The sequence below is a fragment of the Hibiscus syriacus genome, unplaced genomic scaffold (genome assembly GCF_006381635.1).
Source record: "Hibiscus syriacus cultivar Baekdansim isolate YM2019G1 unplaced genomic scaffold, ASM638163v2 tig00020682_pilon, whole genome shotgun sequence".
Lineage (NCBI taxonomy): Eukaryota > Viridiplantae > Streptophyta > Magnoliopsida > Malvales > Malvaceae > Hibiscus > Hibiscus syriacus.
In genome coordinates, this window is record NW_024062499.1 from 589,411 (window position 1) to 609,136 (window position 19,726).

Consider the following 19,726-nt stretch of genomic DNA (forward strand, 5'->3'; position numbering starts at 1 on the left):
TTAAATAGACAAAGTTTACTCCCGATCGATAAAAGGGCCTTCTCTTAAGTCAAAGCTTGCAAAGATCTCGGGCACGAGCGACAAATGGGTAATTGATCGCTTGCAACGAAAGGGAGAAAGTGAGGGAGTGCCGTGGTCTCACTTACAAAAGATAGCTGAAGCACACGTAGATGAAAACGTGCGTAGAGATGTATTTGCTTTGGGTATATATGGTTTGGTAATCTTTCCAAAATGTTTGGGGTTGATCGAGCTAGCAGTAGTCGATTTGGTTGAGAAGTTAGGAAGAGAGGTGAATCCAGTCCATGCAATTCTTGCTGAAACTTTCCGATCTTTGAATATATGTAGAAGGTTGGGGGGAGGTCGTTTTATGGGTTGTGCTCAATTGCTTACTGTGTGGATCAGAAGCCATTTCTGGAAGGAAGAAAAAGTCAACTATAATCGTTTTTTGAAAGATTATTCTCCTGTTGCTGAGTACCTTACGAAGGAGTGGCCTGAAGTATCTCAGAAAGATCAATGGATTGATTTCTTCCGGAATCTACAAAGTCAAAACATAGCATGGCGAACACCGTGGCTGATGCATACACAAATCTTGTTCAAGTGTGGAGATTTGGACTGGATTATATTACTGGGACTGTGGGGAGGAGTGGGATACGCTCCTTTGTTGATATTGAGACAGTACGGTGCCCGACAGTTTGTTCCCGTGACTCATGGGTTGACTGGTGCTGAATTTGATTATAAGGAAGGCAATTATAGAAAGAAAATCAAAGATGTGACTGATTCTTGGAGGATGACTTTCAGGACTAAAGTGGTTGGAGCGGATGTTATCTTGACGCCCGATTATGAAGCCTGGAGAATCAAGAGGGTAAATGATAAGATACCTTTAACATCTGGAGAGGGATCAAGGTCGATAGAAGAACAAATCAGAAATATCCCTTCGAATTTGGAAATCCAAAGAATTGAGTTTGAAATGGAAAAGGCTAAAGATTCCAAGAAAATAGAAGAGATGGAGAGAGAAAACTTCATATTGACTATCGAGGCTGAATTTCATGCCAGACAGTTTATAATGATGAGAGAACGGAAAGAGGAGGTGGAAGCCGATTTAGAAGACTTAAAAAAAGATTATCAAAGGGTGCAGCAAGCGAGAAAGAGACTTGGATCCAGAGAATTAGCAGGTGCAAGACGGCGAATCAAAAGTCTGGAAATTGAGAACAAGTGTCAGATCAAGAATATAGAAGCTGGAAAAGTAAAAGTATGCGAGCTAGAGGCTGATAAAAAGGAATTGATCAAGCAGTATAAAGCTGAGGCTCGTAGAGCTCAAAAACTCCATGAAGAAAAAGAAGTCAGCCTGAAAGAATTAGAAGAAGAAAAGAATCAAGTCCAGGGGTTAAAAACTGAGATGAACAGTATAATTGAGGACTTTGAGGACAAAGATCGAAGAATTTTAGAGCTCGAAGAAGAAAGAAAGCGAAAGAAAGAAGAGATGTGGTCTGAGAGACAGGGATGGAATCGAATCCTCGATAGAAAGCGGGCAGAGATTGGATCATGGATGCAGAGATTCTCTACAAAAAGTCAGCAAGTAGATGAGCTCACGGGAGAAATGGGAGAATTACAGATGAGATTCGAATAGGAGATGAACCAATCTCGAGCTATGAATGATGAGCTCAAAAGTCATGTATCGAACCTTGAGCAATCCCTTCTGCAAGTGCAAGTTCCTCCCGCTTCAGTGGACCTAAGAGTTGCTCTCGAAGAAAACAAATCCTTCCAGAAGGAAATCAGAGAATTGGAAGGTGAACTCTAGAAATGTCGAATTCATATTACCAGTTTAGAAAAAGAAATCAAGCGCATCAATAAAGGATGGAAAAATACATATGAGCATTATCGATCCTTGGTAGAAGAACGCGAGCGCATGATGGGGGAAGGTATTGCTCAAATGGGTGAAGTGGCTCGGTATATGAATGGACTGGCCAATAGAGTGGAGATCATCCAACTGCGCACAAATCCGGTTTCTGAATATACAAGGGAGATCATCGCCATTATGAATGAAATTGTAGAGCTGAGTCTGAGGGCTAGGCCTTATATGTAATAGAACTCCTTTGTAATGAGTGAAACTTTTTATCCAATGAAAGTATTTCCGAATGGTTACTGCTTGGGTCAACGCCTTTTATTTGCATTTCACACTTGCATCATTCATAATGCATAAGTAAATTCATCATTTATAATGCATCACCAATAAAATGTATCATTTATAGCACATTACCAATAATATGCATTCGAATTTAAAAGAACAATAAAATTAATTTCTGAAGGGTTATGTGACAGACGATTCTGGCAAGTAAAAACTCCAATCCTTATCACACGCGAAGTAGAGCCATGGATGCCAAGCTTGATCAATTAAAGAAACAAATGCAAGAATATTTACTAAGAATACAACAAGAATGGCAGGCAAAGATGGATTAGTCACAAAAGTCAATTATAGATCAAATCCTGCAAAGCCAAGCTAATATGATGAAGGAGATGATGACCAAGATGTCTGGGTTACATACTGAAACAGTTAAAGAACCAAGCACTGCCCCTGTTGAAGTTTCTAGGCAGGAGTCTACCCCGAGACTAGTTATCTCACCTGAAAAGCTAGTTGAGCATCCTACAGGGTCTTCAGCGGTAAAGGTTCAAATGGCCATGACTAACCCTCAAAACAGTCCTTATGAGTATATTGATGTAGATCCTGAGGAAATGGAGAAACCTAAAACGAAAGTACCAGAGCATTTAAAGGACTGGTGCAAAGGGTTTTTTAAAGAAATGAGAAAGCAGGGTTCTCAAGACGGAATGAATGCAGAGGAATTGAGTCTTGTGCCAGACCTAGTATTACCACCAAAGTTCAAAATGCCGGAATTTGAAAAGTATGATGGAAAAACTTGTCCTGTTGCTCACTTGACCATGTTTTGTCGAAGAATGACAGGATTTGTGAAGGATGATGGGCTATTAATTCACTGTTTCCAGGCCAGCTTAACGGGGTCAGCTGTCAGATGGTATAACCAATTAACCCGAGCTAAAATAGGGTCTTGGAAGGATTTGGCCAATGCGTTTAAAGAACAATATCAACACGTTACCGACATGATGCCTGATCGTGTTACTCTCCAAAATATGGAGATGAAGCATAATGAGACCTTCCGACAATACGCTCAGCGCTGGAGGGATATTGATGCTCAAGTGCACCCACCACTTATTGAGAGGGAGTTTATAACCATGTTTATAGATACGTTAAAATCTCCTTATATTGATCATATGTTAGGAGTGGCAACTAAGAGCTTCTCTGATATCGTGATGTGCGGAGAGATGATCGAGAGAGCATTAAAGAAGGGGCAGATTGTCGGTAGCCAAACTCCTGCAAAGAAACCCTATGTGAAAAGGAAAGAAGGAGAGGTCAATAATGTAAATTTCTCTTTGAGTAAGCCGAAGATGGGAAATTCTTCTTCATCCCAAGGAGAGACTAAGCGCGAGCATAACAATGAAAGGATGACGTTCACTCCCATACCAATGACTTACAGTGAGCTCTTCCATGGATTAGTCCAAGCTCACGTAGTGTCACCAAAATTTATTGATCCAATTAAACCACCTTATCCAAAATGGTTCAACGAAAATGAGACATGCGAATATCATGCAAATATCAGAGGACATAACATTGAAAAGTGTCTCGCTTTCAAAAGAGTGGTTGAAGATCTGATCAAGAGAAAGGTGGTGTCCTTTAATGATTCTGAAGCACCCTGTGTTGCTGCAAACCCGCTTCCAAATCATCAGAATCAGTGAGTGAACGCTATTGAGAAAAATCAGAGAATTAAAAGGAGAATTGAAGAAGTAAGAACACCACTGAAGTGGGTATATGCTCAAATAAAGGAGAGAGGGTTGTTGATCCCTAGAAATGAATGCTCAACGGAAAAGACAAAGAACTTTTGTGAATACCATGGTGAAAATGGTCATCAAATTCAGGACTGTCAAGAATTCAGGCAAATAGTCCAAGAATTAATGAACAAGCAGGAGTTGCAGTTCTATGAAGAAATAATGAGTGATAATGAAAGATATATCTGCGCTTCTGAGGAAAATTCAAGGGAAGCTGAAAAGAATTTAAAAAAGCATGTCCTGGTCATATCGAAACCAAATTACGAGGCCAGCAGTGGAAGTATAACATCTAGGGTGGTGATCAAAACCCCTGCGCCTTTTGCCTACAAGAGTAACAATAGTGTTCCCTGGGACTATACATGCCAAATTAATACTCCTGAGAGTAAGGAGGAAGAGGTTGCTGAAGTTGGATTTTTCACCAGGAGTGGAAGATGCTATGCTCCTGGAAAGGCTGATAAAGCAAGAGATGTGGTTATTAAAGATCCTGATGATAAATTGAATGAGCCTGTTAAGATTGAGGAGGCTCAGGAATTTTTAAAGTTTCTAAAACACAGCGAGTATAACATTGTGGAATAGCTTCATAAGACCCAGCACGGATTTCAATGTTATCTCTACTGTTGCATTCGGAAGTACATCGAAATACTCTGATCAAAGTGCTGAATGAAACTTTTGTAGGGAAGGATATACCAGTGGAACGTGTGGACATGATGGTAAACCATATTAATGCAGATAATTTCATTTATTTTTATGATGATGAAATACCTGAAGAAGGAAAAGGCATGGGCAAGGCTTTACACATTACGACTCATTGCAAAGGAGTCATCGTCTCAGGGGTGTTAATTGACAATGGATCGACCTTGAATGTTATGCCATTTGCCACTCTAAATAGACTTCCTGTGGATGTATCACAAATGAGGGTTTGTGGCAATGCTGTAAGGGCATTTGATGGGACAGAACGCAAGATAATGGGGAAGATGATTATCCCTCTCAGAATTGGCCCTACAACATTTGAAGTAGATTTTGTTGTCATGGATATTCATCCGAGCTATAGTTGCTTGCTAGGGAGACCCTGGATTCACATGGCTGGGGCAGTTCCTTCCTCCCTTCACCAAAAGCTCCGATTCATTGTTGATGGGACTCTGGTGACCATCAAAGCGGAAGAAGACATCATTGCCTCTATCACTACAGATGCACCATATGTAGGGGTAGATGAAAATGCACTAGAGTCCTCTTTCCAGTCCTTGGAATTTGTTAATGCTACTTTTATCTCTGAAGGCAAAAGAATTCCCATTCCTCATCTTTCAAAAAATACAAAGATGCAATTAAAGGAGACATTAGCTAGAGGAGCAAAGGTAGGGAAAGGCTTGGGAAAGAAACTGCAAGGCATCACTGAAGGGCCGGCTCCAGTTCCTAAAAGAAATTATTTTGGTCTCGGATACAAACCAACGTACCATGATAAAGTCAAAGATGCACAAAAGCTTAAGGAAAGGAGGAAGGCAAGAGTAAAGGGAGAAGACCTTGTTTGGGGGCCCATGGTCATTCCGCCTCTCTCCAAATCTTTTGTGTCTGGAGGATTTGTGATTGACACGCTGAAACAGTCATGGGATAGTGAAGATATAAAATTTGTTGAAGATTTATTGGGAAGCCTGAGCATCAACGCTATCACAGATGATTCTACTGGAGAATGCTCATTGGCATCAATCCGTCCGTGTCCTCCTGGCTATGTTTTGAACAATTACACTGTTGAAGAACTCCTTGTGTTCTATAAGCACTCTTCAAAGTAATGCATAATAACAAATCTGTCTCCTTTTGACCCAAATATAATAGGGCTTTTGTAAAAGACAAATTGTTATTTGTCTTTGCTTTAATGAAACGGTGTTCTCTTTTCATTCTAATCTTAGCAAGTATTTTATTCATTTCTTGAATATTCTTTATTCTTTATTGATAATTATTCTCTTGATAAATATTAGATAAAATTTTTGTCCCCAACCAAATATACTCCTTTTTGATTCGCAGGTCTTCAGATATCAACTGTTCGAGTAATGATACTTTTGAACCACAAATTGATTTTGCAAATGACATGTGTCTCGAAGAATCTGAGGGTTATAAAGATGAAGAGGAATGTGAGTTAAACTCTGAGCTTGTTAGAATGATGGAGCAAGAAGATAGACAAATATTACCCCACAAAGAGACAACTGAAACAATAAATTTGGGAACAGAAGAGGATATAAAGGAGGTTAAAATTGGCACTTCACTCTCACCAAAAATAAGAGATGGTCTTATAAGCCTTCTTCGGGAATATAGAGATGTGTTTGCTTGGTCTTATCAAGATATGCCGGGGTTGGAGACTGACATTGTGATGCACAAGCTACCAATAAAGCCAGATTGCAAGCCTGTTCAGCAAAAACTTCGAAGGATGAGACCGAATATGCTATTAAAAATCAAGGAAGAAGTGAAGAAACAATTCGATGCTGGATTTTTACAAGTAGTCAAATACCCTGAATGGGTAGCAAACATAGTGCCGGTTCCAAAGAAAGATGGCAAAATTCGGATGTGTGTTGACTATCGGGATATCAATCGAGCGAGCCCCAAAGATAATTTTCCACTCCCACACATCGATACTTTGGTTGACAATACGGCTGGTCATGCTCTTTTCTCTTTCATGGATGGTTTCTCAGGTTACAATCAAATTAAGATGGGCCCAGAAGACATGGAAAAGACAACTTTTATGACAATGTGGGGTACATTTTGTTATAAGGTGATGCCCTTCGGACTTAAGAACGCCGGGGCAACATATCAAAGAGCAATGGTTACGTTGTTCCACGATATGATGCACAAGGAGATAGAAGTGTACGTGGATGATATGATTGCTAAATCACAAACCGAAGAAGAACATGTAAAAGTCTTAAGGAAGCTGTTTTTAAGATTAAGAAAATACCAGCTCAAGCTTAACCCAACCAAGTGCACATTTGGAGCTACTTCAGGGAAGTTATTGGGATTTGTAGTCAGTAAGAATGGGATAGAAATAGATCCTGATAAAGTCAAAGCAATTTTGGAATTACCTCCCCCTAGAACGCAAAAAGAAGTACGAGGTTTTCTGGGGAGGTTAAATTATATTGCCAGATTCATCTCTCAGTTGACCGAGAAATGTGATCCAATATTCTGATTACTGAGAAAGCGAAACCCAGGAGAATGGGATGATAGTTGCCAAGAATGCTTCGATAGAATTAAGGGTTACTTAATTAATGCTCCTGTCTTGATGCCACCAATCCCAAACAAACCATTGATTTTATATTTGACTGTCTTTGAGAAGTCAATGGGATGTGTGTTGGCCCAACATGACGAAACTGGAAGAAGAGAACGAGCTATTTACTATCTCAGTAAGAAATTCATTGACTGTGAGACTCGATACTCCTCTATCGAAAAGCTGTGTTGTGCTTTAGTATGGACTACTAAGAGGCTGAGACAGTATTTGTTGTATCATACTACCTGGTTGATATCAAGACTGGATCCGTTAAAGTACTTGATGGAATCAACGGCTCTAACTGGAAGGATGGCGAGATGGCAAATGTTGTTGTCCGAATTTGATATAGTCTACATGAACCAGAAATCAGTTAAAGGAAGTGCTATTGCAGATTTCCTGGCAAGCAGAGCATTAGAAGACTATGAGCCAGTAAAATTTGATTTTCCGAATGAGGACTTGATGAGTATATTTGTTACTGAAGAAGATACTCCGAAAAATGAAGCATGGAAAATGAACTTCGATGGCGCTTCTAATGCTGTGGGACATGGAATTGGGGCAATACTAGTTTCACTTGAGGGAGATCATTATCCTTTTACTAGTAGGCTCGTCTTTGAATGCACTAACAATATGGTAGAATATGAAGCATGTATCTTGGGTATTCAAGCTGCAATTGAGCGCAAAGTTAAAAGCCTGGAAGTATTCGGCGATTCTGCTCTGGTTATTTATCAGCTTCGTGGGGAATGGATGACTCGAGACTCCAAGTTGATAGAATACAAGAACTTGGTGATGGAGTTGATCAAAGAGTTTGAAGAAATTTCTTTTACTTATCTTCCTCATGAAGAAAATCAAATGGCAGATGCCTTGGCTACGTTGGCAGCTATGTTTAAGGCCGATGATCAATCTCGAATGATTCCTATTCAGATGAGTATAAGAGAAATGCCAGCTCATTGTTGCAACATAGAGGAAGAAGAGGATGATAGTCTCCCATGGTATTATGATATTCTCCAGTATGTGAAGTATCGAGCTTACCCAGCGGAGGCAACTGAGAATGATAAACGGACCTTAAGAAGATTAGCAATGGGGTATATCCTTGATGGAGATATATTGTATAAAAAAGGCAAGGATTAGGTGCTTTTGATATGTGTGGATAGAATTGAGGCCAATAAAATACTTGAGGAAGTCCATGAAGGAGTTTATGGAACACATGCTAATGGATTCACAATGGTTAGAAAAATCATGAGGTTTGGGTACTATTGGTCCACTATGGAAGGAGATTGTATCAGATTTGCTCGAAGATGTAATAAATGCCAGATTCATGATAACCAAATACATGTTCCTCCTTCACCACTCCATGTAATGAACGCACCTTGGCCATTTTCAATGTGGGGCATCGATGTCATTGGGGCAATTTCACCGAAGGCCTCAAATGGACATCGTTTTATCTTAGTGGCTATAGACTACTTCACCAAATGGGTTGAAGCTGCCTCTTATGCTAATGTCACAAAAGGAGCAGTGTGCAGATTTCTAAAAAGAGAAATCATTTGTAGATATGGAACACCTGAAAGAATCATCACAGATAATGCATTGAATTTGAACAACGATTTAATGAAGGAAGTTTGCACAAAGTTAAAGATCAAACATCACAATTCGGCTCCTTATCGCCCAAAAATGAATGGGGCAGTAGAGGCAGCGAATAAAAACATCAAGAATATCATCACAAAAGTAACTGAAACATATAGAGACTGGCATGAGAAATTACCTTTTGCGTTGCTTGCTTATCGCACGTCCGTTCGTACATCTACTGGGGCAACACCATTCTCTTTGGTATATGGGATGGAAGCAGTTTTACCGGTTGAGGTGGAAATACCTTCTTTGAGAGTATTGATGGAGTTGAAACTTGACGAGGCTGATTGGGTACAAAGTAGGTTTGATCAATTAAATTTGATTGAGGAGAAAAGGCTGAGAGCTATCTGCCATGGCCAAATGTACCAGAAAAGGATGATACGAGCATATGACAAGAAAGTCAGACCTCGAGAATTTCGTGAAGGCGATATGGTGCTAAAAAAGATCCTACCTATGCAAAAAGACTTTCGAGGGAAGTGGATGCCGAACTGGGAAGGTCCCTATGTTGTAAAAAAGGCATTCTCAGGATGAGCTTTGGTGTTAACAGAAATGGATGGAGAAGATTTGCCTAATCCCGTGAATTCCGATTCGGTCAAACGATATTACACTTAAAAAAAAAGGGAAAAAAATGAAAATATGATGGAAAAATGAAAAATGAAAAAAGAAGAAAAAGAAAATGAAAAAAAGAAAAAATTAAATAAAGGAGGGTTCAAGATGAAAACCCAAAATGGGCGTCTTGAAACCAAAGGAGGATTCGAGTTGAAAATCCGTAATGGACGGCTCGAATAGCCAGAAGTTGAAATGGCGGATTCCCTCGAAAGCCTGACAGTTCAGGGAAAGACTCTCATGCTCACACATCTTTTGTACGATCTGAATCTTCGAAACACATGTCAACTTTCAAGGAAGATTTGGGGTGAAGAAGTAAAAGGATTCAGCATTTGATATTCACTATATTTGTCCTTTGATCTTCCTTTGTACTTACTTGTTTCTTGTCCCCAAAAGATTATAATTTCTCATTGCCTCTTTTCCATGAAACTTGTCAAATTTGATTCATTGTCATTGTATATATTCACCAAATTATTGATTATTATGCCTTACTCTGAAAAGTGTTAGAGTATGGGGATTTTGAAACAGGTGTTCACCAGAGAGCACATACAAAGACACGCTCCCATCAATCATTAAACAAATCATTAAAAAAAAGGGTTTAAATCAAAGAAATCAGTTTCAACATAATCATACTCTTCCCAAGCAAAGAAGTCCCAATTTAAAGGCATGCAACAATGAGAGGCCATTCTGAATGAATTTTTTCTGAAAAATCAATCAATGACCAAAGAATCAAAGAGGCAAGATAAACTCTCTCGGGGTAGACCGGAGGGACCAAGTCAAAGAATATTTAATGAGAGGTCAAGAGAGTAACTAGGCATGGATAAACGCATAAATATCGCATATTCCGATCAAAGAGCATGAGAGATTCCCAATGCCAGGATCGAACTGAGCATAACCCTTTAAACATGCATTTAGATCATTCTTAGAGCATATTGACAACATGAAATCATGTCATATGACCATTTTTTTAACAGGGTTTTCAAGATCTATTTCATTAGCAAAGCAATGAATCAGTTAACATCAGCGGACCAGATCTCCTCATCACGTAGGAGTCGTGTCACCCCCTAGATAACCAGCTGTCCTCATCGCGTAGGAACCAAGTTATCACCTTTTCTAAAGATGTCCAAGAACTCTTCATCACGTATGAGTCGTGTCATCCCCGACCAAATCTCCTCATCACGTAGGAGTCGTGTCAACCATAGATAACCAGTCGTCCTCATCACGTAGGAACCGAGTTATCACCCTTCCAAAAGATGGCCAGAAACTCTTCATCACGTATGAGTCGTGTCATCCACCCTTAGACGACCAGACCTCTTCATTGCGTATGAGCAGTTTCGTCCCCACCAACAAACATGATCTAAATTCTAAGCATAAAAGGGAGAGAACCAGACAAAAACGTGATGTCTTGTTGTCTTTGCCCTATTCTTGTTAACACAAGAATGTGCAAAGAGGGGCAGCTATTGACACCCGTTTTTATCCGGGTCTTTATTATTATTATTATTATTTATTTATTTATTATTATTATTATTATTATTATTATTATTATTATTATTTACAATATACATATTTTTTACAGGCCTAATTCCAGGCCCGCTCAGCAACCCAAACATAGATTAGGGTTTACCCTAATCATCAGCAGCCACCCCGGCAGATGAAATGCCACGCCGATGCCACTGTTCCGGTGCATTCCCGACGATCCAGCCATCGTTCCCACGCCACAATCATCATCTACAGTGAAAAACCTGTAGAACGTCAACCCAAATATCATCTACAGTACCCAAAAATAACCAAATCAGAAACCCCATACCCTAAATCCCAAAATTTCACCTACTGAATCAGAAACCCATTCCTAAATCTGAGACTCATCCCCTATTTTTTCTAGACCTCATCATCTCACCCAAAAAGGAAGGATTTAAAAATCAACATGCAACAAAGAGAGGGCATTCGAGTTTGGAAAAAAAAAGATAAAAAATAAAGAGAACTAAAAATCCTTACCAAAAAGGAGTGTTGGTCATCGCTTCACCGGACCAAGAGCCTCTCATCTCTGAAGGTAAGGGTTTTGTGTTGGTTGGGGTTTGGTTTTGGGGTTCCATTCTTTTTGTTTTGTTGGAGAACAGAGGCAAAATGAGAGAGGAAGAGTAGAGAACGAATGGGGGGAAGAATTGAAAATAGGACTCCCATTTTTTTAAGGTGGTATATAGCAACTTAATGGAACGACGCAGTATTGGGTGCTAGGGTTCCATGTGTTGGGTGTATGGTTTAATCGCGTCAGAAGGGTCCTCATCTTGTAACATTTTAATTTTAGTCATCAATGAACTTTTACTTTCTTATATTTTGAGCTTCCATTTTGTTTTATGTTATAATTCCATCCTCATCTGCATTTGTATTTTTATGTTCATATTTGAATTTCAGCCATCCTACTTTAATTTGTTTATATCTAGGTAGTGTATGTTTTCATTAATGCACTTCAATCACTCTTTTTACATTATTTTGCTTTTGGTCAAGTTTATGATGATGGCATGTTATTTTATTTTATTTTATTCTAATCCTGAATATTGTTTTGTGGTTTATTCTCATTTTTGGTCATCTATTGTTCGATATATTTGATTATTGTCCCGGTTTGTTATTGATTTTGCAGTTTAGAATTACAAGTTATTATTAATATCTTTTAGCCCTCTTAATTACTATGTATGTGTAATTACCTTTATTTGTGGTCTCGTTTAAAGATTCTATATTCTCATATTAGTTTTTTTTTTACATATACATATATTTGAATATATCCATGACTTGTATATATATATATTAATGTTATGTAGTCTGCATATAGTGTTGTATTTTATACATTTTACTACATGCATGCATGCGTGTATTATATATACTTACCAAAAATTTAGATTTTTTACATATCGAATAGTTATATGCATAATAATATATTTTAATTTTTTTAGGATTATGTATATATTTATTTAACATATTCTGATCTTCATATATTTATGTATGTACTTAGAACTGATATTTTGAACAATCTCAAAGGTTTGTTTAATGACTAATATGTTTAATGTCATTTATTCGAATACTTTCAAGAACGTGAATTTGTAGAACGGACGTGGAAAGTATCACTTGGTCGAAGTGATGCAATCCTATACGACGTTCAAACAGAATATGATAAATAAAAAAATAAAAATAAAAACGCAAATTCTTCCTTTTACGAGCTTATAGAAATTATTTTTATTGTTATTCTTTTTTTGTTATTTTATTTGATGTTCATATTGTTTAATATTTAAATTTTAATCTTTATTATTATTTCTTCATTAAATCTTAATATGAGTGATGTATGTTTTGGAAAAATAAAAAAAATGATGCATTTTATGTCAATTTTCGATATTATTTTTTTAATTTAAAGAGAAAATATTCTTTACAAGTAAGAAATAGACGAGGTAGCTTTCCCGATGGAGGATTGCAAATCTCGGGATTTCTTGTCGAGAAAAGGGTTTTTTTTTTATTTTAACTAATATTCAATAAATAGATCATAATTTATTTATTATTCTATGTTTATAATTTTTATTGTATTAATGGTTTTTATGTTAATATTAACGATACATGTTTTAGATAAATTAAGCATATTTTATTTTCTACTCATGTCGATATTATTTGGTGGTAATTCAAAGATAGAATATACTTTATAGATGAGAAATAGATGAGATAGCTTTCCCGTTGGAGGATTGCAAATCTTGAGATTTCTTACCAAGTGAAGTATTTCTATTATTTTAACAAATATTCAATAAATAGATCATATTTTTACTTCTGATTCAAACTTTAAGTTCTATCATTTATGACGATATATAAGCGACTAAGTACCGATTTTGGGCGTTGTGGATGTTTATCTTTTCCACAGACGTAACCGACTTCCGAACCCCTAAATTTTCTTCTGATAACGCAGACTTGTATTCTTATAAAAAATGATTTTCCTTAAAATTATTTTTTAAATTAAAAACATGTTCTTAGGTATTCGACTTACCTAACTCAAAGGTCGATGGCGACTCCGTTTTCAATTAAATCTAAATGAATCCAAAATCACCCATTTTCCAAAATAAAAGTCATAATCATTTTTAAAAAAATAATATTTAATTGTTTTACGAAAAAAATGGTTATGACAAAATGCACGAGAGTGTGAAACATAACTATAATCACTAGAGTAATAGGCTAAACCTTGTCATTATGTATATTAACTGGTAAATCCAAAACTAAAAGACACAAGAAAGGATCTAAAGAGTAAAAATGACACAGGAAATGTATAGTCATGGCTATAAATTGAACATAGCATACTTTGGGTCTCAGAGCATAAAAGATTGAAATCCCTAAATCAATGTATTCCAGTGATATCGATTTGTTACCTACCTACATCACCCGCTTGCACTTGCATGTTCTGTATGCAAGGAGTATCCCCCTCTAAAACATACATTCTGCTATTATTGTTGGGCCAGAAGCGAAACTGAAATATCCATTCCTTTCCTTTAGAATCCTGGACTTTAAGAGGTAAACCTTCTGGCTGAGATATTTGGGGGGACATGGGCCTGCCTCATAATAAGTAAATTTTATTATGTCGCAATACTTGGGAAAAAAACTCATAAGAATCAAAGATTTACTACACAAACAAAAGGCTCATATTTAACTCAAGCAAAAGAATCATAGAAATAATAACAATACAAAACTAGATGAGTGTTTCCGGTAAGTGAGAGCAAAAATGCAAAAAGACAAAACCTGCTACGTCACAATGGCAATCCAGATAATTGATGTTAAAAAGAAGTTTACTGCCAAGCTTTTTATTAGGAAGCTATTAAAACAAATGTAAAATCAAATTAAAAACTTTTAAGCAGGTTAGACTAAGCGTAATGACTCACTCACCTCCGCACATATTTTTGGCAGACGCCAATTCGCCCAGCAACACTAGCACTTACAAATTTTCTCAAACAAAGGAGTGATTATAGAATTTGAACTTAAATATAGTTAAGTCTAACTGAAGAACAACGCAATTAAAGAATGCATGTGATTAGCACATAGGTATTAGTCATTACATCTGCAACAAATACTTTAGACAATAATCCAACTTAGAGTATTGATTTTGGTGGAGGTTTTTATGAAAATTGTAAATGTCTCTCAAAAAAGAAAAAGTATCAAGAATACCTTATAGAACCAAAGGATACTCTCCAGTTATTTGCTGCAGGTCTTGGTCAGTAAACTTAGGCCAATAACGAGGAAATAAGTTATTTTTTCCGCGGCCATCCGCTTGAGGCCTCCCATTTCGAATCTGAGTTTCACTGGATGAGTCAAGCCAACTTTGAAGAGCATTATCAAATTGCTTGGCAGGTGAAGGTTGAGGGCTTGGTCGCAAATGAGTGTCAGAAATCCCGATTTGACCGTTTGCTTCACCTGGAGATGTATAAGGTACAACTAACCCAAATGATGGATTACATGGCTCCTCCTTCAGAGAAGACTGCTGAAATTTAGTCAAACAAGACTTATGCTGCTCTTCAAAATTGATTCCTGGAAGAAAAAAAACGGTTCACACAAGGCTCATCAGCCTCCAACAAGTTTTTATAAACAATTTTTGCAGAATAAAATGAATGTCCTAGCATGTGAGGTGACATTCACATGAAACAGGTAATGCAAGAATTAATGTTCTTATTATATGTTTCCCAAGACTACAATGATCGGTACAAGGAAAAGTTTTCTAAACCTGCATTTCGCTTCTCCTGTATATCCATCCTTCCAGGCTTTAGATTTCCATTCATTAACCTTACAGAGAAGTCCTCAATTTTCTTCTTTTCCAGGGAAGGAGTAGATGACCTGTCGCAGACATTTAGTCTGTCAATGCCAGTTGATAAACCAACTTCATAGGGCACTCTAGAATGCAACTCAGGCTGAGAAACAGAAGAACTGAGCAAACTGGGTTCTTACCGCCAAGGTGCAGGACCTGAACCAGCTAACTCAGTCCAACCTTTTTCAGAATATTCTTTATATCTCTCAGGCATAGATGAATGGAAAAGTAATGATGAATGGAAAAGCAAAGATTGAGACCGGGAAGAAATTGATCCCTGAGATAGGATGTCAAATAACAAGGTTTACAGAATATTACATAGCCAAGGAATGCTAGAAAAAAATGTCTTTTTCATATATGATCACAAAGTAACTAGGAATGATAGATTATGGCCCTATTTTAAAAAGTATCAACTCCATTATTAAGTTTTAAAAGAGATTATGGAAGAGACACATCAAAATAGCGGCGATTTGATCTAACTGACTCGTTTTTTTTAAATTCTCCCGTTCTAACACCCGTTGACCAATATTTTCAGATATAACACACTTTCGGCTGAGGTGGCACAAAGACGCATCCCCAGGAACGCGCTTTACCTGAATTTATGCTGAGTCGGATGTCACGTGTGAAAGGCGCATCCCCGGGGATGCACTTTCACGGGATTATGCTGGATCGGACGCCACGTGGGGAAGGCGCATCCCCAGGGACGCGCCTTCCATTAAATGCCATAAATGCACCCATCCGCTTTCCCCCAACTACCCCTCTTCCTCCCCTATATAAACCCCCTCAATCCCCTCTCATTCTTCACACCAAAATCATCTTCTCCTTTCTTATATAACTCAAATTCTCCAACTATTTGACTTTTAAATTTCTTATTAGTGGTAAGAAATTTATTTTTAAGTTAGTATTTTTTAAATAGTTTTTATATTTTATAGTAATATAATTATATAAATATTATTTTTTATTAAAATAATATTTATATAATTATTATTTATTTAAATTAATTAATTAATTATTTTTTTTACTAATTATTTTTTTTTGTCTACAGTTATAATGGAAAGTGAAATGCTGCTACGATTGGATGCAAACCATATCTCCAGACATTTTAGTGATATGATAATATATTTTTTATAATTATTGTTAATATTTATTATTATTTTTAATTTAAATTTATAATGAATTTATATTAATCATAAATTTTTATAATGCATATTATTTTGGAAAATGATCGTATTTTAGAGACTTTTATTAAAAACCCACGTATACCGACACCGCAACATATTTTGCCATATTTGTCTTCTGCTGGGTTCGGGTATATTGCAACAATTATTGGCGGTTGCAAACTCGAACCTGTTCTAATTTCTGCATTGATTGGGAGGTGGAGGCCTGAGACACACACATTTCATATTCCATGTGGAGAGGCTACAATTACATTGGAGGATGTCTCTATGCATCTGGGGCTTCCCGTCGATGGGAATATTATGTGTGGTATGGCGGATGGTGATTGGCAGTCAATGTGCATGGAGTATCTTGGAGCTGCTCCGCTAGAGTTTAATGGAGGTAGAATAGCTTTATCATGGTTGAAAGCTAATTTTGAAGTTCTGAATGAAAATGCTTCATATGATGAAGTAAAGGCATGTGCTCAGGCTTATATTTTACGAATCATTGGAGGAATATTGATGCCCGACAAATCTCACAACCAGGTGCATTGTATATGGTTGCGGCATCTGATTGATTTTTGATGAAGCTGGAAGATATAGTTGGGGCGCTGCAGTTTTGGCATTTCTCTTTAAAGAAATGTGTCATGCGACAAATTATAAGAAAACTGCTATCGGTGGATGTCTCTTGCTTCTGCAATCATGGGTGTGGTTCTGCATGCCTTTCTTATGCCCGATCGTCAATGAACCATACATATTCCCTTTATTATTGAGGTAATCTTCGAACTAAATTTTGATTTAAATATTTTTAATTAAATAGAGTGATATTTAGTTTATATTATATTTCATAGGTGGTCGATGAAAAGAAAGAACCATAGAGATATACCTACTGGACTAAAGGAAATCCGTTTACTTATTGATACAAAAGCTGGGTCTGAGGTATGTTTTGAAATCTGTTTAAATATGAATATTTTAATTTAAAATGTTAGATATAATTAGAATATTATATTTATTTGAATTGTATATTTATATTTCAGTCTCAGTGGATATCTTATGTGAGCGATGAAGTAAAGGCTTGCATCCCACCCCACCTGAGTGGGTCATTAGAGGTATGGATGTCAATTGTACCTCTTATATGTTATGCTATTATTGAGTGGCATCCAGTTGATCGCGTGCTCCGTCAGTTTGATTGTACGCAATATATTCCTGGAGCACCTAGGAATTTAGACGACATGCATAACATAGATAGACGAGGCAAGAAAGATGTTAACTGGGTGGTGAGACACACAGAGATTGGATTGCGCTTTGGGAGAACCGGTATGCACAATTGGCCCCTCGACAATATTACGCTGAAACTGGTCATATGGTTACGGATAACTATATGGACTAGTTTAATGAAAATGGAAAGTCATTTATACTTTTGGCGGAAACACGAGGGGTTAACATTTCTAGGCCCCTAGAGAGACGTCCACCGTCTCAATATCATCGTCCCCCGACTCGTGGACGGAGAGAAGGCGCTACCGGTTCTGCATCAGTCCCACCACAACATCCCTATCCACCGATGATGATGCCCAGTCCTCCAGTTCAGATGCCATCTCCTCAGGGGTATATGCCAAGCCCACCAGTGTATATGCCATCTCCGCAGGGTTACATTCCTAGCCCTCAGGGTTACATTCCTAGCCCGCCATGTTACATGCCTAGCCTGCAGGGTTTTATGACACCATATGGAGGTGCATATACGATTATGTTTAATGATCCAACATATGGTTCATATGCATCATATTTAGCTGGTGGTCCTTCTCCACAGACACCTCAATGTATTAATGCAGTCAAGTACTGTAAACCAATTGTCCAAATTGATGGTACTTTATTGTATGGGAAATACAAGCAAGTTTTATTATTGGCTGTGGTCCAAGATGGAAACCGAAATATTCTTCCTATTACGTTTGCCCTCGTTCAAGGAGAAGACACTGAGTCCTGGGCTTTATTCCTTAAAATTTTACGTTTACATGGTGTCACCAGGGAACGAGTATGCATTATTTTAGACCGAGGAGTCTGGATAAAAGAAGCAATGGAGTCTTTGGGTACAATGTATAGACCTCCACATGTTCAACATCGTTATTGTGTCCGTCATATTGCTGCAAACTATTACGGAAAATACAATAAGAACGATGAACGTCAGTTAGTCGTGCGGATGGGTATGTTACTTTTTCCCAATTTTTCTATCATTTTCGTATTACTTATTTATAATTCATATTAACTATTACATATTCCTAATGGCTTAGGTTACGAACTCTTACCTCAAAGGTTTGAGTCTATGCTACAAGAGATGTTTGAAAAAAATAAGAAGGGGTGCGAGTACATTATGGACAGCAGCAAAGAAATGTGGACAAATGCGTATAACGGGGAGTATCGCTATGGTCATATGACAACCAACTTGGCTGAAGCAATAAATTCAACCTTAAAGGGGGCGTGTCATTTACCAGTCACGGCGTTGGTCAAAACGACTTATTTTCGTTTGGGTCAACTCTTTGCAAAGCTCGGTGGACAAGCTCTTACTTGGATACAAAACGACCATATTTACCACCCAAGACTAGTAGCTGATTTACAGAAAAAAATGCCTGCATCAAATGGGATGTTGGTTACAAATTTTTCTCATACCCGTGAATTGTTTCGTGTAACCGAAATGTCACGTCCGTTGCAAGAGATTGAAGCTAACTCTTTCAGAGTTAATCTGCAAGAGATATGGTGTGATTGTGGTTTCTTTCAAGCACTCAAATATCCATGCTCTCATGTCATTGTAGCTTGCTCACATTCACATTTGAACTACAAAAATTATGTTGATCTCGTATACCAACTTTCACAAGTATTCAAGGTATATGAATTTGAGTTTCCGCCCATAGGAAACGAAAGAGACCCAGATGATATTCAAACTTGGCTTACAATTGTACCAGATCCATTGCTTTTGAGGGACTCAGGTCATCCAAAATCTACTAGAATACATTGTGATATGAATATTCGGGAGAAGTCAACAAAATAAAAACTATGTGGGCATTGTAGAAACATCGGGCACAATAGAAAAAAATGTCCAGCTCTGTTATCATCACATAACCGTTAACCCTTATGTAATTAATATTCTATTTAAATGAATGTTTTTTGTGTCTAATATTTAAATGTAATTGCATTTTCTATAATTTCTCAATTTATGTACACCTAAATAATTTTTTTTTTAATTTTTGTTTAAAAATTATTTTATGATATTTATTTAATATAATAATTAATATTATTTATTACAAAAAATTAATTATTAATTTTAAAATATTATAATAATTCCACCTTCTACGTAGAGAAAAAATGTTAAATTAAACAAATTAAAAGTAAGACTAA

At 37.2% G+C, this 19,726-nt stretch overlaps 1 protein-coding gene and 1 long non-coding RNA gene across 2 annotated transcripts; one reads left to right on the forward strand and one right to left on the reverse strand.

Annotated features, from left to right (window-relative positions):
* Positions 1–5,445: 5,445 nt before the first annotated feature.
* On the forward strand, positions 5,446–15,135 carry LOC120209900. Its single transcript, XR_005524451.1, has 3 exons — positions 5,446–5,458; positions 6,014–6,017; positions 15,001–15,135. It is a non-coding gene; the product is annotated as an uncharacterized LOC120209900 (long non-coding RNA).
* LOC120209898 (B3 domain-containing protein Os07g0563300-like) lies at positions 14,292–15,350 on the reverse strand. The gene is made up of 3 exons (XM_039208785.1): positions 15,105–15,350; positions 14,572–14,911; positions 14,292–14,363 (listed from the first exon to the last, which is right to left on the reverse strand). Exons 1-3 carry the CDS (start codon positions 15,157–15,159, stop codon positions 14,315–14,317), a joined length of 444 nt encoding a protein of 147 aa, XP_039064716.1. The 5' UTR covers positions 15,160–15,350; the 3' UTR covers positions 14,292–14,314.
* Positions 15,351–19,726: the final 4,376 nt, after the last annotated feature.